We start from the raw sequence: 21,027 nt of genomic DNA on the forward strand, positions 1-21,027 counted from the left end.
ACATTAGAGATAACTTGTACCTTTGTCTCACACCTGATTTAACATCAAACCATCTTCCTGTACTTCTTTCAGTTCAAACTGCTGATTTAGAATTCTAATAGACTATGCATTCTTGATATAATGTATCATTCATAATGTTCTTTTCACATTAAGTTTTATTTTCATTTTTATAGATTGCCTTTTTCAGATCTAGAATACTGAAATACAGATCCCTTTTATGTTCCCATGATTTCTCACCTATTTGTCTTAAACTGCAAATAATCTCAACAACCTCTGTTTGGCCTGAACCTGGCATTTTCTTTTCCAAGTTTCCTTTCCACAATTTTTCTTAGCTTTTTCTCAAGTATATTTGCTTAAGTGCAGCTTTATGTGCCAGTAGGCATGGAAAGAATTGATGATGATGACTTGCTTAAGTCTTGCCAGAAACACTCATTAGAGAAATTCCTCTGTTCTTCTCACATTAAGTTTTATTTTCATTTTTATAGATTGGTTACTATGAGCTCTCCTTCAGTTATCTTAAATTCAACCCTCTGACCAGGCCTTCTGAATTGTGCAGGTAGCCACTGTTAAACTATCAGTTTTCCTCAAAATGTGTCTGTTTTCAAAACTCCAACAGCCAGATTCGGTAAATAGTAACGAGAATGACTCTCTCCAAAAATTGACAGAAAAATTGCAAATTGCTTACTGTTTTTGTTCATTTGATTTTATAAACATTTAAATGTTGGAATATAACATAAGACATTCAATATCCAAAAAATAATTGAAATATTTTTTCTTTACTAATCTGAAGTAAATAATGGCATTAGCATCCATTACTGTTACATGGACATACCATATTTTTATGTTCCTGAAGATGCCAACGTGACGTTGCCGAAATATTGAAGTTATTCATTAAAGATGTCTTTAATTAATATCCTTTATATGCGTTGTTAATTCCGTAAGCTAATTACCAGTTATGTATGCCCGACGTATAAGCCTTGCTACTAGCATTACTGTTGTGAAGCAAAACCTTAGCTTTCACACACTTGAACTGTATTACTTGACTAGCAGATCATGTTGTCTATTTATTATAATATCACGTTTCATTTCCACTAATGAAACATCATTTAATTAATGGTAGCCATTTGCAAACCGAGTTTTATGCATATTGTTTAATGAAATGGCTTTGGCTTCAAGAGTAGAGAAATTTCAAGAAGACAGCAAATATTGTGAATGTGAGATAACATTATATAATTTTTATGGCATAATTAAGAATGAATGTGATTATTTTAAAATTTTTGGATGATCACCTATGCTGGAGATCTTACTGAATTTCAGTTTAAAAAAATGTACACCAAAGAAAGAATGGGTTCATCAGTTTTTTTATAGCAATTGGTAAATTGTATTCAGGTTGTAAAGATCTTTTTGAAGACCACAAAAAACAGATTAAGAAATACCAAATCATTCAGACAAAGGAATAGTAATATGCACACCTAGAAACAAACACACCTAGGGCTTGCATCCATTGAAAGCTAACCTGACAACATACAAAACAAATGAAACACACAACAAAAAATGAAGAATTAAATAAACATGCGCACTACAAAAAAGTGAAAAAAATACAAATCACATTTTACAGCACAAAATAAAACCACATCATATTTTACAAACCAGCCTCTGAGCCCAGAGTATCAACACTAAGGTTTCACTTCACTTCAGTCATGAATGCAATGCCATTATATATCTCATGTAGTAAAAAAAATTTATCATTTCATTATAATTATTTCACAAAAATTACAAGTCTTTTTATATGATGTTTTCTTTTTTTAGTCCTTAATCTACTTAAATGAACAAAAAAACAGTAAGCAATTCAGTTTTTCTGTCAATTTTTGAAGAGATATTCTCATTACTATTAGCCTTTTATTTTAAATATTTCTGGTTGAATATCATCTGTTCAACCTGCTTTTCTATATTTCAGTTTTTCATGGCTTTTCTTACTTCAGTTATTGATAAATTCTCTGATTGCATTTCTCTCAAATGTTTTCTAGGACTGTGCTGTCGTTGTTTCATTTAGCAGTCTTTCAAAGTTTACAGATATCTAAAATATTTTTATCTTAGTTAATATCATCCCTGATTACTTTTACAGCATTCTTCTTCCATTTCTAACCCCCTTTTTTTTTTTTTTCAGTAGCCTCCAGGATATTTTGCCACCTCCCTGATATTTATTTTCTGTATTCTTACCAAAGTCTTTCCATGACTTTTGCTTACATGTCACTTCACTTTCTTTTCTCTGTATTCTCTCAGATCACAAGTGACTTACTTGCTAAGAACTCTTGATATACTTGCTTCTTTTCTTGATTGCCTTTTTAAATTCCTGAGTCCACAATGGAGTTCTGATTTTTCTATCTTTGTAGACAATCTCACCACCTGTTTCTTTGGCTGAATCAGTCAATGTTTTCATTTTTTCTTGAATAATATTTGTGTATTTGAATCTAGAGTTCACCTCTGCTAAGCTCAGATCCTTTTTAAAACTTTCTTACACACTTTTCTTTTCATTATGATATTCAGTTTTATCTTGCTCAAAACTAAATGATCATTTCCTGTTTCAGATCTTTTGTACACTCTTATGCTGAAAGCATAATTATATTGTTTTATTCAAATATTACAAATAAAGTAATAATTAGATAAAATGATTCAATTTTAATTATTTTATTAACATTGAATTACTGTTGGACTGTTGGAATTTGCCCATGCTAACAGATTAGTTATTACCAATGCCTGCTTCCAGAAACATCCACAACAGACCTATACTTGGATATCTAACATTGATATGTCAATGCACCAGATTGATTACATTCTGGCTCTCCAGTGGTGGAAGATGAGCATCTCTGATGTGCAGCTAGTAAGAGCCAAAGTAAGACTAAGACTCCAAAAACTTCCAGGTCAGGCATATCCCACTAGATTGGATGCTAGAGTAATTCCTAGTGGATTCACAGAAGAAACATCAACTCGGTTGGATGATTTTGTGGAGATCAGTGAGGAGAACTCACCAAAAATGCTTTGGGAAGGAGTCAAGGTGATAATACAGGATACAGCAAAGAAGTATCTTGGTCCAATAAGAAGACCCATGGTTATCAGATTCAACATGGGAACTAATCAAAAGAAGGCAGTTAGAAAAACAAAGAGACACAGGGACTGAAGAATATAAGAGATTACATAGAGAAGTCAGAAGAGCCATCAAGCAGGACAATGAAAAGTTCTATACTAATAAATGCGAAGAGATAGAGTTCCAGATGACGAGGCACAATTATAAAAGGATGTTTTATTTAGTTTGTGACTTAAAGCACAAGTTTAAGCCCGAATTGAATGTCATCAAAGACAGGAATAGAGTATTACTAACAGAAGAGTTGGAAATCAAAAACAGAAGGAAAGAATACTGTGAGAAATTGTACAGCACAGTGGATAAAGAAAATGTGAAGCCCTCTCACCAGGAAAATTTTGATTTGGAACCTCCTCTACTCAGGCATAAAGTTGAAAGAGCAGTTAAGCAGCTTAATAGCACTAAGACCCTAGGTGCAGATGAAATCCCAGCAGAGTTAATTAAGGCCACAGGGGATGGAGGGATAAGAGTGTTTCATAGATTGATCACAAGGATATTGGAGACAGGATCATGACCTAGAGACTGGAAGAAGTCGGTTTTCATACCACCACATAAGAAAGGTGATATGAAAGTATGCAAGAACTATAGAAATATTAGTTTAATGTCTCATACAAGCAAAATTTTATTGAAGATCATGCTAAATAGGATTGAGGCCAAAGTTGAGGCTGAGATGCCTGAAGAATAAGCAGGTTTTAAGAAAGGTAAGGGCACCAGAGATCAGATCCTTTGCCTTAGACAGATCATAGAAAAATATAAAAAATTCAGACTCCCTCTGGTAATGTGTTTCTTAGACTACTCTAAAGCTTTTGATTGTGTTGAGCATGTGAAACTGTTGGAAGTAATGAAAAGAATGGGTTTTTCCTCAACACACTATCAGGATGATAGCCAACATATACAGGGAACAAGAAGCCACAGTAAGAACAGGTGTTAGATTGACTGACTGGCTTCAAGTTAATCAGTCAATCCTGGAAAAGGAGTTAGGCAAGGATGTTTACTTTCTTCTCACTTGTTTTGTATATATGCTGTGGACATCATGTGTGAAGCATTTGATGAGCTCAGGACAGGAATTAGAATAGGAGGTAGATTAATGTAATCTGAGGTATGCTGATGATACAGTACTTCTTTGTAATGACATGGAAGAACTAGGACTAATTCTTAACAAAGTTAACAAGATCAGTAATAATAGAGGACTTCAACTCAATCCTAGCAAGACAAAGATTATGGTTCTCAAAGGAAATACAAACAGAGAAATTCTTGAGAAACAAGTGTACCTTAATGGAGAAAGAATTGAGGAAGTCAGCAAGTTTGAGTACCTGTGATCCATTATTAATGTGAAGAATTGTTGTTCAGAAGACATCAGAAGAAGATTAGGAATGGCTAAAACAACAGTCAGAGACCTGTCTAAAATCTAGAAGGAGGGATCTATCTCCATGGGAACAAAGTTGAGGATTTTGGATGCAGTTGTTTTTCCAACAGTGACTTATGGATGTGAGACTTGGAACCTAAAGAAGGCAGATAAGAAACAGATATCTGCTTTTGAGATGTGGTGTTACAGAAGGCTGTTGAGGATATCATACTGAAAGACATGCAAATGAATGGGTGTTAGAAAAGATCAGTAGAACTTTAAGGATATTGACAGAAGAAAGTTAAAATATTTTGGACACATTGAAAGGATGGAATGGGGGACTTTAAATAAATTGCTTTATGTAAAGTTCCTGGAAAAAGAGGAAGGGGTAGACCATCAATGAGATGGATGGATGGATGGATGGTGTGTGTGTGTGTGTGTGTGGAGTGACTGATCTTCAGAGAGAGAGAGAGAGAGTTGAGGCCTCCAGAAAAGCAAACAAAAGGACACTACATGGTGAGGCTTGGTGTGGCACATCACCGAGCATCAGTGACCATACAGCATCTGTAGATGCCCAGTGAACATAGATAGATAGGATTATGTATATTTATTAAATTAAATTAATTGAATTTATTGAATGTGAATATGTGTTTCCTCAGTGTGAATTTTATTAACATTGAATAACATGTCAATGTTCTTTTCAGCGAGACAAAAGTATTGACTATATTTGTGGACAAATAGAATAGTCAGAGACTTTTCTTATCTTCTCTCTATGTGAATTTTTTACATCTTTATGTTGGAACATGATGTTAGTAATGACTAGTCCATATCCTGAACAGAAATCCAATAAGTTCTTGTTTATTATTATTATTGTTCTCCATTATTATTAGCTTTGCTCTTTTCTCCAAATTTTCCCAAACATTTCTATATGTCTAATAATCATTTCCTATTCTTAGATCTCCAGCAAGGATCACATTTTTCTTTGCATCAGCTACCTTCTCTAATGCCTTGAAAAATTCCTTCATGTCTTCCTTAGTAGAACCTTCTCTGGGAGCATAGGCACAATGAAGCCTCATTGTTCAATTATTCATTCTGATATTACCCATGTTACTCTACTTGATATTGCCTGATATTCAAGAAGATTATTCTTGTATTTATTGTTGAATACTATAGCTATCTCTTCTTTACCTTGGTCATTGTTGCTTGAATATAACATCTTGTATATTGGTGCTAGTGTTGTGATGAGAAGTAGCTGTGTATTTGAACAGTGTTCAAATACACAGTGAAAAGTGTGTTTTTTCTCCCTAAATTATATTGTGTATATTTGTATGGTAGCCAAACTAGATATAATCATTGTACTATGGTATTGTGGTTTTAAGAGTGTTTGCTTCAGTTGTTATCTTGATTAACATGGAAGTGCTAGTAACATCATAAAACTGGCAGCAAAGAAGCATACACCAGCAGCATGGAAGGTCTTAACTTGGAGATCCAGTTTTTTCTCTGGATTTTTGCAGTGGATAAGATGCAACAATTGTTTTATGTATGTGTCCAAAAACGTTAAAGATTCATGAAGTGTTCAATTGAATGATAAAAAAAAGAAACATATTATAGTATGTGAGAAGTGCAATGAAAGGCTAGGATGTTCCAAAAATGAGAACAGTTACCAGTAGTAATCAGAAAATGGATGGAAGTACTTGTGATAATAATAATAAAAGTGACATGGAAGAGCTTAGGCAAGAGTTACTGAAAATGAGGAGTCAAGTTATGTGTATTGAGGAGGAAATTAAATGTTTCAAGAAGAGCATAATTAATGTAAATGACAAGGAAATTAATAAGAAGCAAGTATCTAAAGATGATAGGGTTGCTTTATATGGTGATGCAATCATTAAAGGTGTAGTAAAAAAATAAAGTGCACAAGACATATTTTACAGGTGATACAATAAAACGAATATCAATGCTTTGCATAGAAGGAATGAACGGTTGTCAGAATTAGTGGTAGTGGTAGGTACAAATAACTTGAATGGTGAGTCAAGAAATGTACAAATGGATCAGGAAGTGAAATATAATAGTGTTATTGGGAAAGTGGTTAGTTTGTTGCCCAGATATGAAAGTAGTGAATTGAGAAGGAGAGCAGTGATACTGAATAACAAGATGGCTGAATTGAGGCAGAGAGTGTTCATTTGTGAATGTATGGAATGAATTCATTAGAATGACTCAAAGCTGATGAATGCATTTGAATGGGTTTGGTGTTGGTCATTTGGAGTGATTGTTGTTTAATGAGTACACAGAGTTCATACGAAATTAATACCACTTAGAGTCAGAGAGAAGTTGAGAAGCAGATCGTGGAAGGATGGGAAGAGGGTGAACACAAAGGTGAGGAAGGGATTATAGCAGAGCAAAGTGATGCAGTGCAAAATGGTAGGGATGGGATAATAAGAATATAAATGAAAATCAGAGTCAGGATCATGGAAATGGGGGTGGTCTGGACGAAGAGAGAAGTGCACTATAACAGAGAGAGTAAAAAGTTGTTGTGTTGATGAGATAGCTTCAAAGAGCGGAGAATTGTTATGCTTGTATAACTAATGTATGGAGTATCGGAAATAGAAGGGCTGAGTTTGTAGCATTTGATTGAATCAGTATGCCCAAAGATAATTAGCATAAGTGAAACTTGGTTTGCTTCTTAGCTTCTCTCATATGAAATTAATAGTGGTATTAATTTCATATGAACTCTGTGTATTCTTATTAAACAACAATCGCTCCAAATGACCAAACCCATTCAAATGCATTCATCAGCTTTGAATCATTCTAACTTCCCTTCGAATTCATTCCATACATTCACAAATGAACACTCTCTGCCTCGCACAATTCAGCCATCTTGTTATTCAGTATCATTGCTCTCCTTCTCTGGGCAAACTCAACTTCTATATCTGGGCAACAAACTAACTACTTTCCTAATAACACTATTATCATTCACTTTCTGCAACAACATCTTCAAATCCATTTCCACATTCTTTGACTCATTATTCAAGTCGTTTGTGCCCACCACTACCACTAATTCTGATGGCTGTTCCTTCCTTTTATGCAAAAAGGAAGGAACAGGCAAAAAAACAAATATCAAATGCAAAGCATTTGATATTCGTTTTATTGTACCAAATGTAAAACATGTCTTGTGCACTTTATTTTTTTACATCTTTAATGAGGACTTGAAATGGTGAAATATAAAATTTTCCAAAAGGATAGGCAAATGAAGAGAGGTGGGGGGGGGGGGGGTAATTGTAGCAGAGGAATTGTGTCCTTCAAGAGTTGAAGTGGAAAACAGTAGTATGTGTGAAGATTTTGAAGCTGGTGTGAAGTTGAGATCAGTAGAATAGTATATCTAATAAGATGCTGTTATAGGCTAGTGAATGTATATAGAGAGAGTATATTGATTGTAAAATGTTTAGACAAATTAGTTGGGCAAGTAAAAGGAAGATGATCCCAATTATGGGAGATTTTAATTATATTAATGTGGATTGGAAAGAAGAGATAGTGTATAGTAACAAGGAAAGTGAATTTGTTTTGAGTTTCTGCAGGATAACTATCCAAAGCAGCATGTGATGGAAGCAACACAAGGTTTATTAGTATTAGATTTGATGATATCCACACAGGATGTGGTTGTGAATGAGATATCGACACTGCCACCTGTGGGTGAAAGTGATCATGAGGTATTGGTTTGGAAGGTAGTCAAACAGGAAAAAGTTGTTTTCAAGAAGGTTCATATGTGTAACTATAAGGTGGGTGATTATCAGAAGCGCCGTAGTCAACGAGCATCAGTATATTGGGTTAATGAATTGTGTTGAAAAGATGTTGACAGTGCATAGGAAATGATAAGGCAGTATCTAACACAAGCAATGCATAACTGCATACTAAGAGTAAAGCAAATAAATAGAGTAGGAGTGAGGTGGATAAATGGTGAAATCAAGCAAACAGTGTTACAAAAGCAGTTGTTATGGAGGAAGTACATGACAGTTTGCAGTGAACAGATGCATGAGGAATATAAAGTGCAGGCCACAAAAGCAACAAGTATGGTTAAGAATGAAAAAAGTAGAATATGAGAGGAGATTGGCCAGTCAGGTCAAAGCTAATCCAAGGGAATTTTTCTGCTATGTGGCAAGCAAGAGGAAAAATAATTATGCAGGTTGATGCTGATGGATAATTATGGTAGCAGAGTAACTAGCAAATGATATAGTGGAATTATTTAATGCACACTTCATCAGTGTATATCGTAGTGGTGTGAATGATGTTGTGCCACATGCAGAAGGGAGACAAGAATTAGGAGAATTAAAGGTGAAAGAATCGGAGGTATATCAAGTGTTGCTCAGGTTAGATGTTAATAAGGTTGTGGGAATGGATGACATATCACCACATATTTTTAAAGCATGTGCAAAAAAGTTATCCATGCCTTTGTCCTGTTTATTTAATGGAAATCTTATAGTGGGGAAGGTTCCTATTGAGTGGAAAGGAGGCAAAATAATACCTCTCCACAAGCATGGCTCGAGAACAGAAGTTTCCAATTATAGACTGGTCTGTATATCTGCAGTTGTGATTAAAGTATTGAAAAATGGGTTAGAAAGAGAATACAGGATTGGGTCGATGAACATAAGATTCTCTATAACGGTCAGCATGGATTTGTGAAGGTCAAATCTTGTTTTAGCAATCTGCTTATGTTTTATGATAAGGTGACAAATGTGGTGAATAAGGGAGAATCATGTACAGTGATATTCTTGGAATTTGCAAAAGCATTTGACAGATTACCACATGATAAGTTGGTGTATAAGCTGCAAAGGATAGGAATAGATAGTATGTTGGTTAGATGGATTGGAGATTTACTCTCTGAATGATACCAGCAAGTTGTGTATGATGGAGCCATGTCTCAGAAAATAAAGGTGACCAGTGGTTCTGTTCTTTGGTCCCTACTGTTTAACTTGTTTGTTAATGATATTTCATGTGGATTGACTGGGATCTTCAAATATTTGCTGATGATGCAAAATTAGGAAGAATTATCAGGAGTACTGCTGATGTTAATTCTCTACAGTAAGATTTGAATAGACTTTTAACTTTAAATTAAAGATGTCAAGAAATTACATTCTTGGTTTCATCCATTATCCAAGTGTAATCAAACAAAGTTTTTGTGTGAAGTCACTTCACGACTGGGCTACTTGCATACAGAGGCTAATGACTTCACATCAATTGCCTTTGTATCCTATAATGCAATGCACATATTCTTACAGATATGTATAATGCTATGAATTATGGGAAAGGTCACTACCCAGACTGGTTGAGGTATATTTAAGTGTATGAATACCTATCCAAAAACTCATGTGATCCCTCAGATTATCCAAACATGAGTGATCAGAAGGATCATTTAACTCAGCAGTAGTTCCACTCAGTGACAGGCTCACTTGACCACAGAGAAGAACGCTCAGTGGTGGCTCTACACAATGGCAGGCCCACCCTACCACTGAACAAAGCTGCTCATATCTCAGGTAAAGCAACCACTTCAGCAGAAAAACACATCAATGGGAGTCAGATCCAGAAGTGATACCATGAAGCAATGCAAGTCATATTTCCATATACAAGTAGTCAAAAGGTGTCACACCAGAGTATTTTAGTAATAAGGTGTGACACCTTTTGACTACTTCGAGATTCGAGATAGATGTTGAAAGTTTTCTCACTTGGTTATACTATACATTAAGGATGCGGAGGAATTATATTCTTAGTTTCATCCATTATCCAAGTGTAAGCAGAGTTTGCACATGTAGTCACTTCACGACTGGGCTACTTGTCATGTCATTACTTTCTATATACAAGTAGCCCGGGCATGAAGTGACTTCATGCACAAACTCTGTTTGCTTACACCTGTTTGTACACACTCAAACTTTGTTTGCTTGGATAATGGATGAAACCGAGAATATAATTTCTAGGCATCTTTAATTTATAGTATAACCAAGTGAAAAAACTTTCCACAAGACTTGTAGCTTGTGATGAGTGGGATTGCAGTTTTAATGTTAATAAATGTAAGGTGTTACACTTTGGGATACAGAGATATAAGGCTACATACTGCATTGGTGGAACTGTACCTCAGGAAATGAATGAGATTTGGAATGTTGGAGTGATGGTGGAACAGTGGACTAAAGTTTCAAGGGCACATTGCATGTTGCAAAAACTGCACATCGTATAGCTGCTATGATAAAAAGTACATTGACATGTAGGAATAAGGAGATAGTGGTGCCTCTATATAAGGCATTGGTCAGACAACAACATATGGACTATTGTGCCCAGATTTGGTCTCTAGAAAGGGTTCAAAGATGAATAACCAATAATGATATCAGGACTCTGGAGTGTTGGCTATGAAGAGTCTTTGAGAGAATGTGGATTATAGAGATTGGTGGATAGGAGATAAAGAGTATGTATGATTATTATTATTATTATTCAGGCCTCCATGGAGTCAAAAGACTCATCGTGGGAGGTCGTTCCTAAGAACATAAAGTCTGTCAAGACTCATCGAGGGGAGGGCCCCCCCCCCTAAGAAACACAAAGTCTATCATACCACTCCTTAAACTCATTGACCGTTCTCGCTCTCACCACTCCATCAGGCAATGCATTCCACGGTTCAACCATCCTCCATGCAAAGAAACTGCTCCTCACCCTCTTGCTCACAGTTTCCTTTCGTAACTTCCAGGGATGGCCTCTTGTCATCACTCCTTCCTGCTGTTCAACCAAGCGAAAGAACTCCCTAGTGTCAGCCCTGTAACCACCTCTCAACAGTTTAAAAGTCTCATTAAATATCACCTCTCCTTCTTCTATCCACCAAACTCTGCAGTCCACATTCCCTCAGCCAGTCCTCATAACCAAAATTTTACAATCCTGAAACCATCTTTGTCATCTGTCTTTGTACCATTTCCACAGTTAATTTATCCCCTTCAAATCCTGGGGACCAAATCTGAGAACAATAGTCTAAGTGTGGTCTGATCAGAGTCTTATATAACGGAATGATAACCATTTTATCTCTGCAGGTCAGTGTCCTTCTCATTATTGCAGCAATCCTCTGAGTATCTTCACAACCTTTGCAATATGTCCTCTAAATTTCAGGTTTCTATCAATCATCAACCCCAGATCGCTTGTCTCTCCTACTTCCTCCAGTATAACTCCTCCCATAGAGTATGCAGCATCCCATCGATGTTTCCCAAACCTCAAGACCTTACATTTTGCTGCATTAAACTGACAACCACATTCATTTGCCCATCTATCTAGCTTATTCAAATCCTCTTGCAGGGCTGCCACATCTGCACTATTACCTAATAATCCTTCTCAGCTTCGCATCATCTGCAAACAACTGAATATTCCCTTGCAATCCACTGGCAATGTAATTGATATAAAGGTTAAACAATATAGGTCCTAGTACTGAGCCCTGTGGGATCCCACTTGTAACCCTCTGTCTCCTTGAAACTGCTCCACCATACACAACTCTCTGATACCTATCAGACAGCCAATCCTGAATCCAGTTGACCAATCTGACATCCAGACCCATGTGCTGCAACTTAAATATCAGCTTATCCTGTGGCACCCTGATAGAGATCTCCAAGTTAGTTAAGGGATTCTATTAGATTAATACAGAAGAAATTATAAAAAGAGTGGCTGTTAAGATGAGAAGAACATGAGGCCTTCCCAGGAAGTTGTATAAAGATGTGGTGAAGAAGGGATTTTTTAGAAGTAGATTTTTTACATGGAGAATTGTTAGTGAGTGGAATGCAGCATGATGTGAGTGCAGGTAGTGTGAATAACTTCGAAGCTCATTATGATGGACATGTTGCTGTTTGAGTGGGCCTCCCACAATGAGTCTGTTGACTCCATGGAGGTTACTAAATAATAATAATATCTTTCTTAGAAGAATCTCTCCTGCTTTTGTCTTCTGTGTTTTGGAAACACCCATGTCAATATAGTGTATTATCCAATTCTTCTGCTAGTTGATTTCTTTTCCATTGATGCTTCATTTGTTGATGCTGCAAATCTGAGTATTTGGATATGACACAACACGACTGAAATTCTGTCGTGTTGTATCATATCCAAATTTATGTTGGATTAAGCTGGTAAGAATACAATTTGATCGCTAAATCCTAAATTTCCAGCCCATTCTCATTCATTCTATATTCATGTAGATATATACTCATGGATTGCACCATGAAAAGGTGAGGATTGGACATTATGTCAGAAGCCCAGCATTCCTGTAAACTGAATGTCTGGTAAATATCCGAGAGTGTATGTGGGGGGAGGTATCAGGGAAAAGAAAGGTCGCAGGTGGGATTACACATGAATTGATACTGTTACTGGATTGAAGGGAGATATTCATTTGCAGATGATGGTAAGCTTGGAATAATTGTTAATAGTAATACTGATGGTTTAGTCTAAGCGGATTTGAATAAGCTGAACAGGTGGACAAATGAATGGAGATATCAGTTTACTGCACTAAATGTAAAGTCTTGAAATTTGTGATCCACTGTTTTGAAGTTGTGCACCCCCCCCCCCCCCCATTGGTAGAACTATTCTGGACAAAGTTACAGGAGGCAAGGAGTCTTGGAGTGATGGTCAATAGAAATTTGAAGTTTAGGAGACATATTTAGGAGTTCTCGTTATTGCAAAGTGACAACCCAGTGAATTGCCATGGTACTAAAAAGGATGATGACCAGCAGAGTAGTGATATCTGTTCCATTGTATAAGCCTGATCAGACCACATTTTTTTTTACTATGCTCATATCTGGTCACCAGAATTTGAAGAGGATGAAGTAACCTTGAAGAATGGACAGAGGAGGATAAAAAAAAGGATAACATTTTTGTTATAAAATTTGGTGGATAGAAGATGAAAGAGCGATATGATTACAACCTTTAACCTCCCTACCACTGTGGTGGATGAAATAGTGAGACCAAATTGCACTTCTTATCCATGTTTATTCAATTGGTGTTACAGAATCATATCCAAATTTAGCTGGACGTCATGGATTTGACAGTAGAAAGATTTTTTTGTATAGTAGAATAAGGGGAAGCAACAAAGAGAAGGGGACCATCCCTGGAAGTTGCGACAGTAAGTGGTGACCAAAAAGGTGAGAAGAGTGGCCTTTTGCATGGAAGAAGGCTGGACCATGGAATGCATTGCCTTGATACGATTGTAAAAGTGCAGACAGTGAACATCTTTAAGGAATAGTACAATACTGTATTCTAAGATGGCCTCCCACAGTTATTCTTATTACTCCATTGGAAGTCTTGAATAATAATATTAGAAATAATAATATTAATAATAAAAAAGCAATCCTGTGAGCAGTGACATTGAACATTCAGAGAAGAAAATAGTCAAACAGTTGCCAATAGCATCAAAAACATGATATGATGAGAAGTGATCTTCTGCCTTGTTCAAAAGTTCCTATATCAGATGATTCAAGAAATATCCTCATCAGAAAAAGCAGTTGAATTTCTACAAATCTTTCTCTGACACCTAGCAATGAATTCCATAAGCAAGTTGACCATTGATTTTGATCAGTAGTAGGCTGTTGATAATTGATTAATGTTAGCTGGGGTAGTGAAAACTTGGTTACTGATGGAGTTCTCGTTATTCCTGAAAGTAATGAGCAGCAGTTTGATGGATAAGGACTTGACTCCCTTTCTGATAATAGGCTTGATTCATCACTCTTATGCCATTTAGTCAGATGTTGGTTTGATCTCAGACAGACAGACAGACAGACAGAGAGAGAGAGAGAGAGAGAGAGAGAGAGAGATCAAACAAGCACAGTAAAGACTATTGCACTCGTTCCTTTTCAAAAGCAGTCCAAGATATCTGTTGAAGTGATACTTTTATAAATAGAAAATTAAAACAAATTAATCCAAACAATAGTATCAAAATGTTTACAACAGTAAGTTTGTGAATGTGTGTGCTTATTTGAGTGCATTAGAGAGTTCATTCACTAAATTTTAAGTTTCAAATAAGCAAACTTGCACAAACTTATTCTTATACAAATTTTGGTACTATGGGTTGGATTCATTTGTTTCAATTTGCTAACAACTTTGAGTTTCTTATTCGGCTAAGAAACGATATGGGATATATATCCCTTAACTTAAACAAGTTATATGTCGCCGAATTGAAGCCTTTGGCTCTTCATATGTCTAATAATTCAATTTGCTATTTATGTAACTCGCAGCTAACAAACTTTTATGTTTATGCTATGGGCAGTTTGTGGTAAGATGCCTTTTTGTATTTAAAAAATAAAAAGTGCTCTTGAAACAGATCCACTCCAAGGCATCTTTTTAAAAAATTGAACCAATCACAAAACGAAAATGGCGGAGTGGCAGTTGATTAAAAAAATGCTATATAATTATGCTTCATGTATTCACCACTTGCTGAAATTTTTTTGAAATTAACAAAATTAATTTATATGTATTGCCAGCAGGAAGTGCTTTTAACATGTTATATATTTAAATTATATATATTTGAATAAAAATTATAAATGCACAAATTACACAGGCAACGTAATCCAGATGTCTTATTTTTAACATCTCTGCTATTGTAGTAATGGTTTTAATTGGTTAATTCCAGGATTCGTATATATGATTTACGAACACTTCGTGCTGAAATTAATATTAGTGCCCATGCTTTTGGTGTTTCTCAAGTACAGATGAGTGAGTATCATATTGTATCAGGAGGAGAGGATGGTGTCATCTGTGTCTTCGATTTACGCACAGAAGCTAAATTATGGGAAATGCATTCTAGGTTTGTTTTGTATTATTAGCACTGTTCAGATATTTTTTGTAGGATATTTTCAAATTAAATTAAAAAAAATTTTCATTGGTAATAAACTTGTTTTGAGATCAGTTTTTTTTCTTGAATTTTTGCCATTTTATATTTGCATAATTAATATTTCTTTTTTTAGAAATCAGAGGTCCCAGATCAAGTTAAAAGATATGTCCATAACCAGTGCCTCTTCTGGGCATCTTGAAGAATTTCTAGGAATGTTTTTGGTGCACTACCTGAAATATGAGAGCAGCAGCAGTATTCCAGGTTGGGATGCCAAGTTTTTTGGAAGCCAAGGGTGATGCTATGTAAGTGATGTGTTTGTGCAGGAAAGGCTAGAAATAAGTGTGAGTTTGCTTGACTGTTCAGCTGAGCATGATCAAAAGTAAGGGAAGACAAACTAAGATCTTTAGAGGATTAAAAAAAAGACTAACTTGTAACATCAGCAAAACTGTGGATAGTGGTTTGAGGTTAGTGAGAGAAGATTATCTATATGTGAAGAAGAGGGTGTGCAGGTGAAATAACAGAGCACTATGGAACATGTACATTAAGATGAAAATCTGAAGAGAGAAACCTCTTCTCTGTTACATGCAGTAAATGTCCTGAGATAAATTTAATAATCCAGTTCGAAAAGGTGTAAGTCAAACTTTAATATGGCAGTTTGCTGAGAAGCCCTCGATGCCTAATCCTATCCAAATCCTTTGGAAATATTGAATAAAGCAGTATAGTTTCTCCAAACTTTTCCAAGTCACCTATCCCAAGGTGAGTGATGTAAGCAAGGCTATCTGCTGTGGATCTTGACAGGCAGAATCCGTATTGGTGGTCACGGATTAGTTAACAGTTATCCAGCTGTTAAAGATGTTGACTGTTGATGATCTTTTGTTTGTTACTTTGGACAGCACTGTAGTGAGAGCAGTAGGTTGATAGTTTAATAGTAGATCCCTATTTCTTTTTTGAATATATTGTATATAGTCTTGCTTTCATGCTATATAGATGGATGCTAGTTAAATATAATAGTGTGTAGAGATGATAAAGGACAAGTGTTAGTTCAGGAATACATTTCTTTAGCACAGTTAGTAGGATACCATCAGAAGTAGAAGCCTTTATTGGTGTCCAGCTTGATCAAGATTCTTCTGACCACGGGGAGGTGTGTGATGAAATATTCCAGCTAAAGATGGAGGTAATTTACCTTAGTCATCTGTAAAGCATAGCATGAGAATAATGATGCCAGAAGATCAGTTTTATCTTTAGGTAATGTCACAATACAGGCATTGTGAGGAGAAAGAGAGAAGTCGGAGTCAAGTTAACAGATTTTGCAAAGAACTACAAGGTATGACTGCCATTGGTATACGAGATGAGTTTTCTATGTTTAGCTCTTTCAAAGTTAGGTCTTTTAATGACTGTCTTGCAGGTTTGCAGGCATCATTGTAGGCTGTGAATAAAGCTGGAGTTTTTGCTTAAAATTACTAGCTGTATGCAGTCTCTCTCTATACTGTCCTGGTACACTTTGCAAGACCATGACTTGGATATTTAGTATTTCTATGGTTGCTATTTTCTTACTGTTTATACATGTATTAACACTTTAAATTTTCAGTTGAGGTAAATGATGTTATTTTATTTGCATATTATTGGCATTCTTAAAAGAATTGTTTTTAATTCTTAGAGGAAGGAATGAAGCCTCTGGAGAATGGTAATCTGATCATAGATTGTAAATGATTGAGGGGAGAGAGTTCCACTAAAGATGAAACTTCGGCAAGATTATGATCTGAATTGCCAAGAAGGGATGTCACCTTAACAGCATAATGGAAGTTCTTCCATTATGCTGTTAAGGTGACATCCCTGTTAAGTATTCCAAACTAGTTATCTAAAGATCCAGAGCATTGGATAACTGGAGAGTATTGTCAGTTATTCTGTTTTGTAGATGAACAGTCCATCCACTCTCCAACTGGCAATAGTACAGTTTCATTTTTTTAATTCCAATTTAAAATTTTGTAAAAATTTTCACAATTACACAAAAGACATTTATATGTATGTCTTTTTGTGTAATTTGAAAATTTCTGAAAATATATAACTCATCATCATCATCAATTTCCTGCCATGAACCTTCAAGGGGTGTACAGGATATGATAGTACTACATGAAAAATTTACATCATTACTAACTTCCTATTTACAATTTTACTCCAAATCAGTCTCTTACTTGTCAAGACTCCAACATTATCAGATCTTATATTTCTATCGTCTAAGGCACTTTGTACCATATCAATCCACATATATCTTGGTCTTCCTCTGAGTCATTTTCCTGCAACCTGGCAGAGAACACTTGTTTTGCTAATCTTTCCTCGCCCATTCTGTTTAAGTGACCATACCACCTGAGATTAGCTCTGCTAACGCATTCCTGGATGCTGACAATGTCAAGTTCTTTCCTAATATCCTCGTTTTTAATATGATACTGCCATTGATGCCATCTGTTCACGCCTATAATCTTTCTCAGGACTCTCATATCTGAAGTCTCTAGTCTTTGGTCAAGTGTTTTACTTCTGACCCAGCTCTCAGATCCATAAGTTAAAACTGGTTTGAACACTGTCTTGTATACAGCTAATTTAGTGTTCCGACTAATTTCTCTCTTGTTGCAAAAGGAGGAATGGCACAGAGTTTGTAGATATGTGAGTGAGTTTGATGGATGGAAGGATTTATATAAGGTGCTTTGCATTTGAATGGATCTGGAGTTAGGTACCTTGAGAAAATATTGTTCAAAGAGAGTCAGAAGTGCAAAGTAAGAGAAACTAGAATGTTTTTCTTTATATATATATATATATATATTTCAATCACTATATATATATATATATATATATATTTCAATCACTATATATATATATATATATATATATATATATATATTTCAATCACTATATATATATATATATATTTCAATCACTATATATATATATATATATTTCAATCACTATATATATATAGTGATTGAAAAATTCAAAACAATGATGTCCCACTTTTTTTTTAAAAAAAAAAGGAAGATGTTTAACCAGTGTATACTTCCAGTCATCTCACATGGTTGTGAAACTTGGTCACTAACAAAAGCACTGGCAAATAAACTAACAACTCAAAGAAAAATGGAGAGGTTACTAGACATTACATTAGAAGATAAGAAGCAAAACACCTGGATAAGAAGCCAGACTCGCATCACTTGACATCATTCTCCACCATAAGCGACTAAAATGGAAATGGGCCGGACATCTATCTAGAAGAGAAGATGAGCGATGGACCACCATACTAACGAACTGGATTCCAAAAGAAGGGAAACGAGGCCGAGGATGTCCTAAAAGAAGGTGAAGTGATGACTTGTTAAATTTTGTTAGCGAAAGGTCAACCATTGCCAAGAACAGAGAAAAGTGGAAGGAACTGGAGGAGGCCTTTGTTCAGCAGTGGAAAGAAAATGGCTGAAAAGAAGAAGATATATAGTGAAACCTGCGGAGTATCCATAACTATAGAATAACACGTATGCCACAGTTAATAGCTTTTTTTATTATGTAAATATTTCGTCTTATGTCTCACAAAACATCATCAGTACAATGATTGAACAGTATACAGTTGCATGTTCATAGATTAAACCTAATGTGCTGAAATTAAAACTAATTAAATTAAAGTTAATAAATTCTTGCTACAGTACATTGATGACATCTTTGCAGTTTGGAGTCACACAGAACCAGAACTTTACTCATTTGTACAAAAATTCAGCACCCTACGTCCTCATATCAAGTTCACACTAGAAAAAGAATCATCAAAAGGTATTTTCTTTCTTGATGTACACATTCAGCATAAGCAAGATGGATCCATTTCCACTTCTGTCTACTGAAAACCAACTTTTTCGTGTCATTATTATCCAAAATACATCAGCTCACTATCCGTCTCAAAAATGATGATGATGATGACTAGCCTATTTTTCTACCCACTGCAGGGTGAAGGCCTCTCCTATTGCAGGAGGCTTTTGGTTCTACTACTCCCATGGTGACCCAATCCATATTGGGAGAGTGTATCTATACTTGGGTGAATGAATGTATGAAGTTGGAAGACAATCACAAACATCCATGCCTATGCGGGATTCGAACCCGCAGCCTCTTGGCTGGAGAGCATATACGCTAACCACTCGACCAACCAGGCCAATCATTTTATGATGCCATATCAAAAATATGGCATCATAAAATCTTGTGCATCCAGAACACACAAGATTTGTTCTTCTGAACAATCTAAAAAAAAAACAACAATTGGAAATTGTCAAAGAAACAGCCTTACTAAATGGATACAATAATAACCCAAAACAGGGGTGTTTAAGGATCAAAGCTGTATAACTGAGAGGAGACCTCCGCATAGCCTTTAAAGGAATGCGGAGAACCGACCAAGGCTTCTGACCTAATGTCCAATCCTCACCTTCTCGTGGTGCACCCTGTTGGGTATCTACTTGGATACTGAACGAACGAGGATGGGCTGGCAATTTGGGATTTAGCCGACCAAATTGTATTCTTATTGGTTAAACAAAAATAAAAAATGATGGTGCAACATGACAAAATTTCATGCCGGCTGGGGCATCGCCCGGTTAAACAAGGCCCCCGTTGTTTTCGCCAGGGAACCAGAGCAAACAGTGAAAAGTCAGCTACTGAAAAAAATCTGAAAACAAACCCCAACTCAACATCACCAGAGTTAAAGATCGGTACTATCAATGTAAGAAGCCTGAATGGCAAAGAAATGGAGCTACTGAGAAATTAGATAAGTACCAGATCGACATAATAGGGGTGACTGAAACAAAAAAGACCAAAACTGGTGAGATCTTTCTGAGCAATAAATACAAAATGTTATATTCAGGAAATGACAATCAAGGAAAAGAAGGAGTAGCCATAGTATTCAACACAAAATATGAGGCTAATCTTCTTGAATGGCAGTCAGTCTCAAGTAGAGTAATGTGGGCAAATATGAGAATATGGAACTGGACAATGAGACTTATTTGTGCCCATGGTCCCACAGAAGGTTCTACTAAGGTAGAAGTGGAGAAATTTTTTGAGGCTTTAGAAAAAGCAACTGACACAATGAAAAAGGAAAAGTTGATCCTTGTTGGGGATCTAAATAGCAGAGTAGGAAATGATTGTCAGACATACAAAAATATTTTGGGAAAATTTGGAGAAAAGAGCAAAGCTAATAATAATGGCAAATACCTGTTGGATTTCTTCTCAGGACATGGACTGGTTATTACTAACACCATGTTCCAACATAAAAATGAAAATATGCACAAATTCACATCGAGAGAAGAGGCAAGGAATAAGAAAAGTCTCATTGACTATGTTATTGTTGATGGTGATGTTTTCTCCCTGGTGCAGGACACCAGAGTGTACAGAGGATTTGAAATCGGAAGTGATCACTATTTAGTCTTGAGCAGGATAAAATTGAATTTCATATTGAAAAGAATAACATGTAAGAAAAGTTTTAAAGCAAATAAAAGTTGAGCAGCTCTCAGATGTGAACTGTAGACTAAAATACACAAAGATTATTGAAGAAAAAATGAAAGAGTTTGAGAACAGGAATCAAATCTTGGAGATTCAGTGGCAAACTCTGAAGAAAACATTGATTGATTCTGCCAGAGAGGCATGTGGTGAGGTTGTCTGCAAGGATAAAAAAATCAGAACTCCTTGGTGGACACAGGAAGTTAAAGAGGCAGTGAA

General features: G+C 35.8%; 1 protein-coding gene across 2 annotated transcripts in view; it reads left to right on the top strand.

Annotated features, from left to right (window-relative positions):
- LOC150100304 (F-box/WD repeat-containing protein 8-like) overlaps positions 1-21,027 on the top strand; it is a 223,815-nt gene that overhangs the window by 130,861 nt on the left and 71,927 nt on the right. For both annotated transcript variants that reach the window (XR_016549296.1, XM_090403239.1), the window contains exon 9: positions 15,106-15,279. Coding sequence is in view for 1 of the 2 variants with exons in the window: in XM_090403239.1 (XP_090259365.1) it covers positions 15,106-15,279 (174 nt within the window). In the remaining variant the exon portion in view is untranslated. The remainder of the gene's footprint in view (positions 1-15,105; positions 15,280-21,027) is intronic.

This window comes from Typopeltis vanoorti, chromosome 13, assembly GCF_054136105.1.
Source record: "Typopeltis vanoorti isolate ZY-2024b chromosome 13, IOZ_Tvanoo_1.0, whole genome shotgun sequence".
NCBI lineage: Eukaryota > Metazoa > Arthropoda > Arachnida > Uropygi > Thelyphonidae > Typopeltis > Typopeltis vanoorti.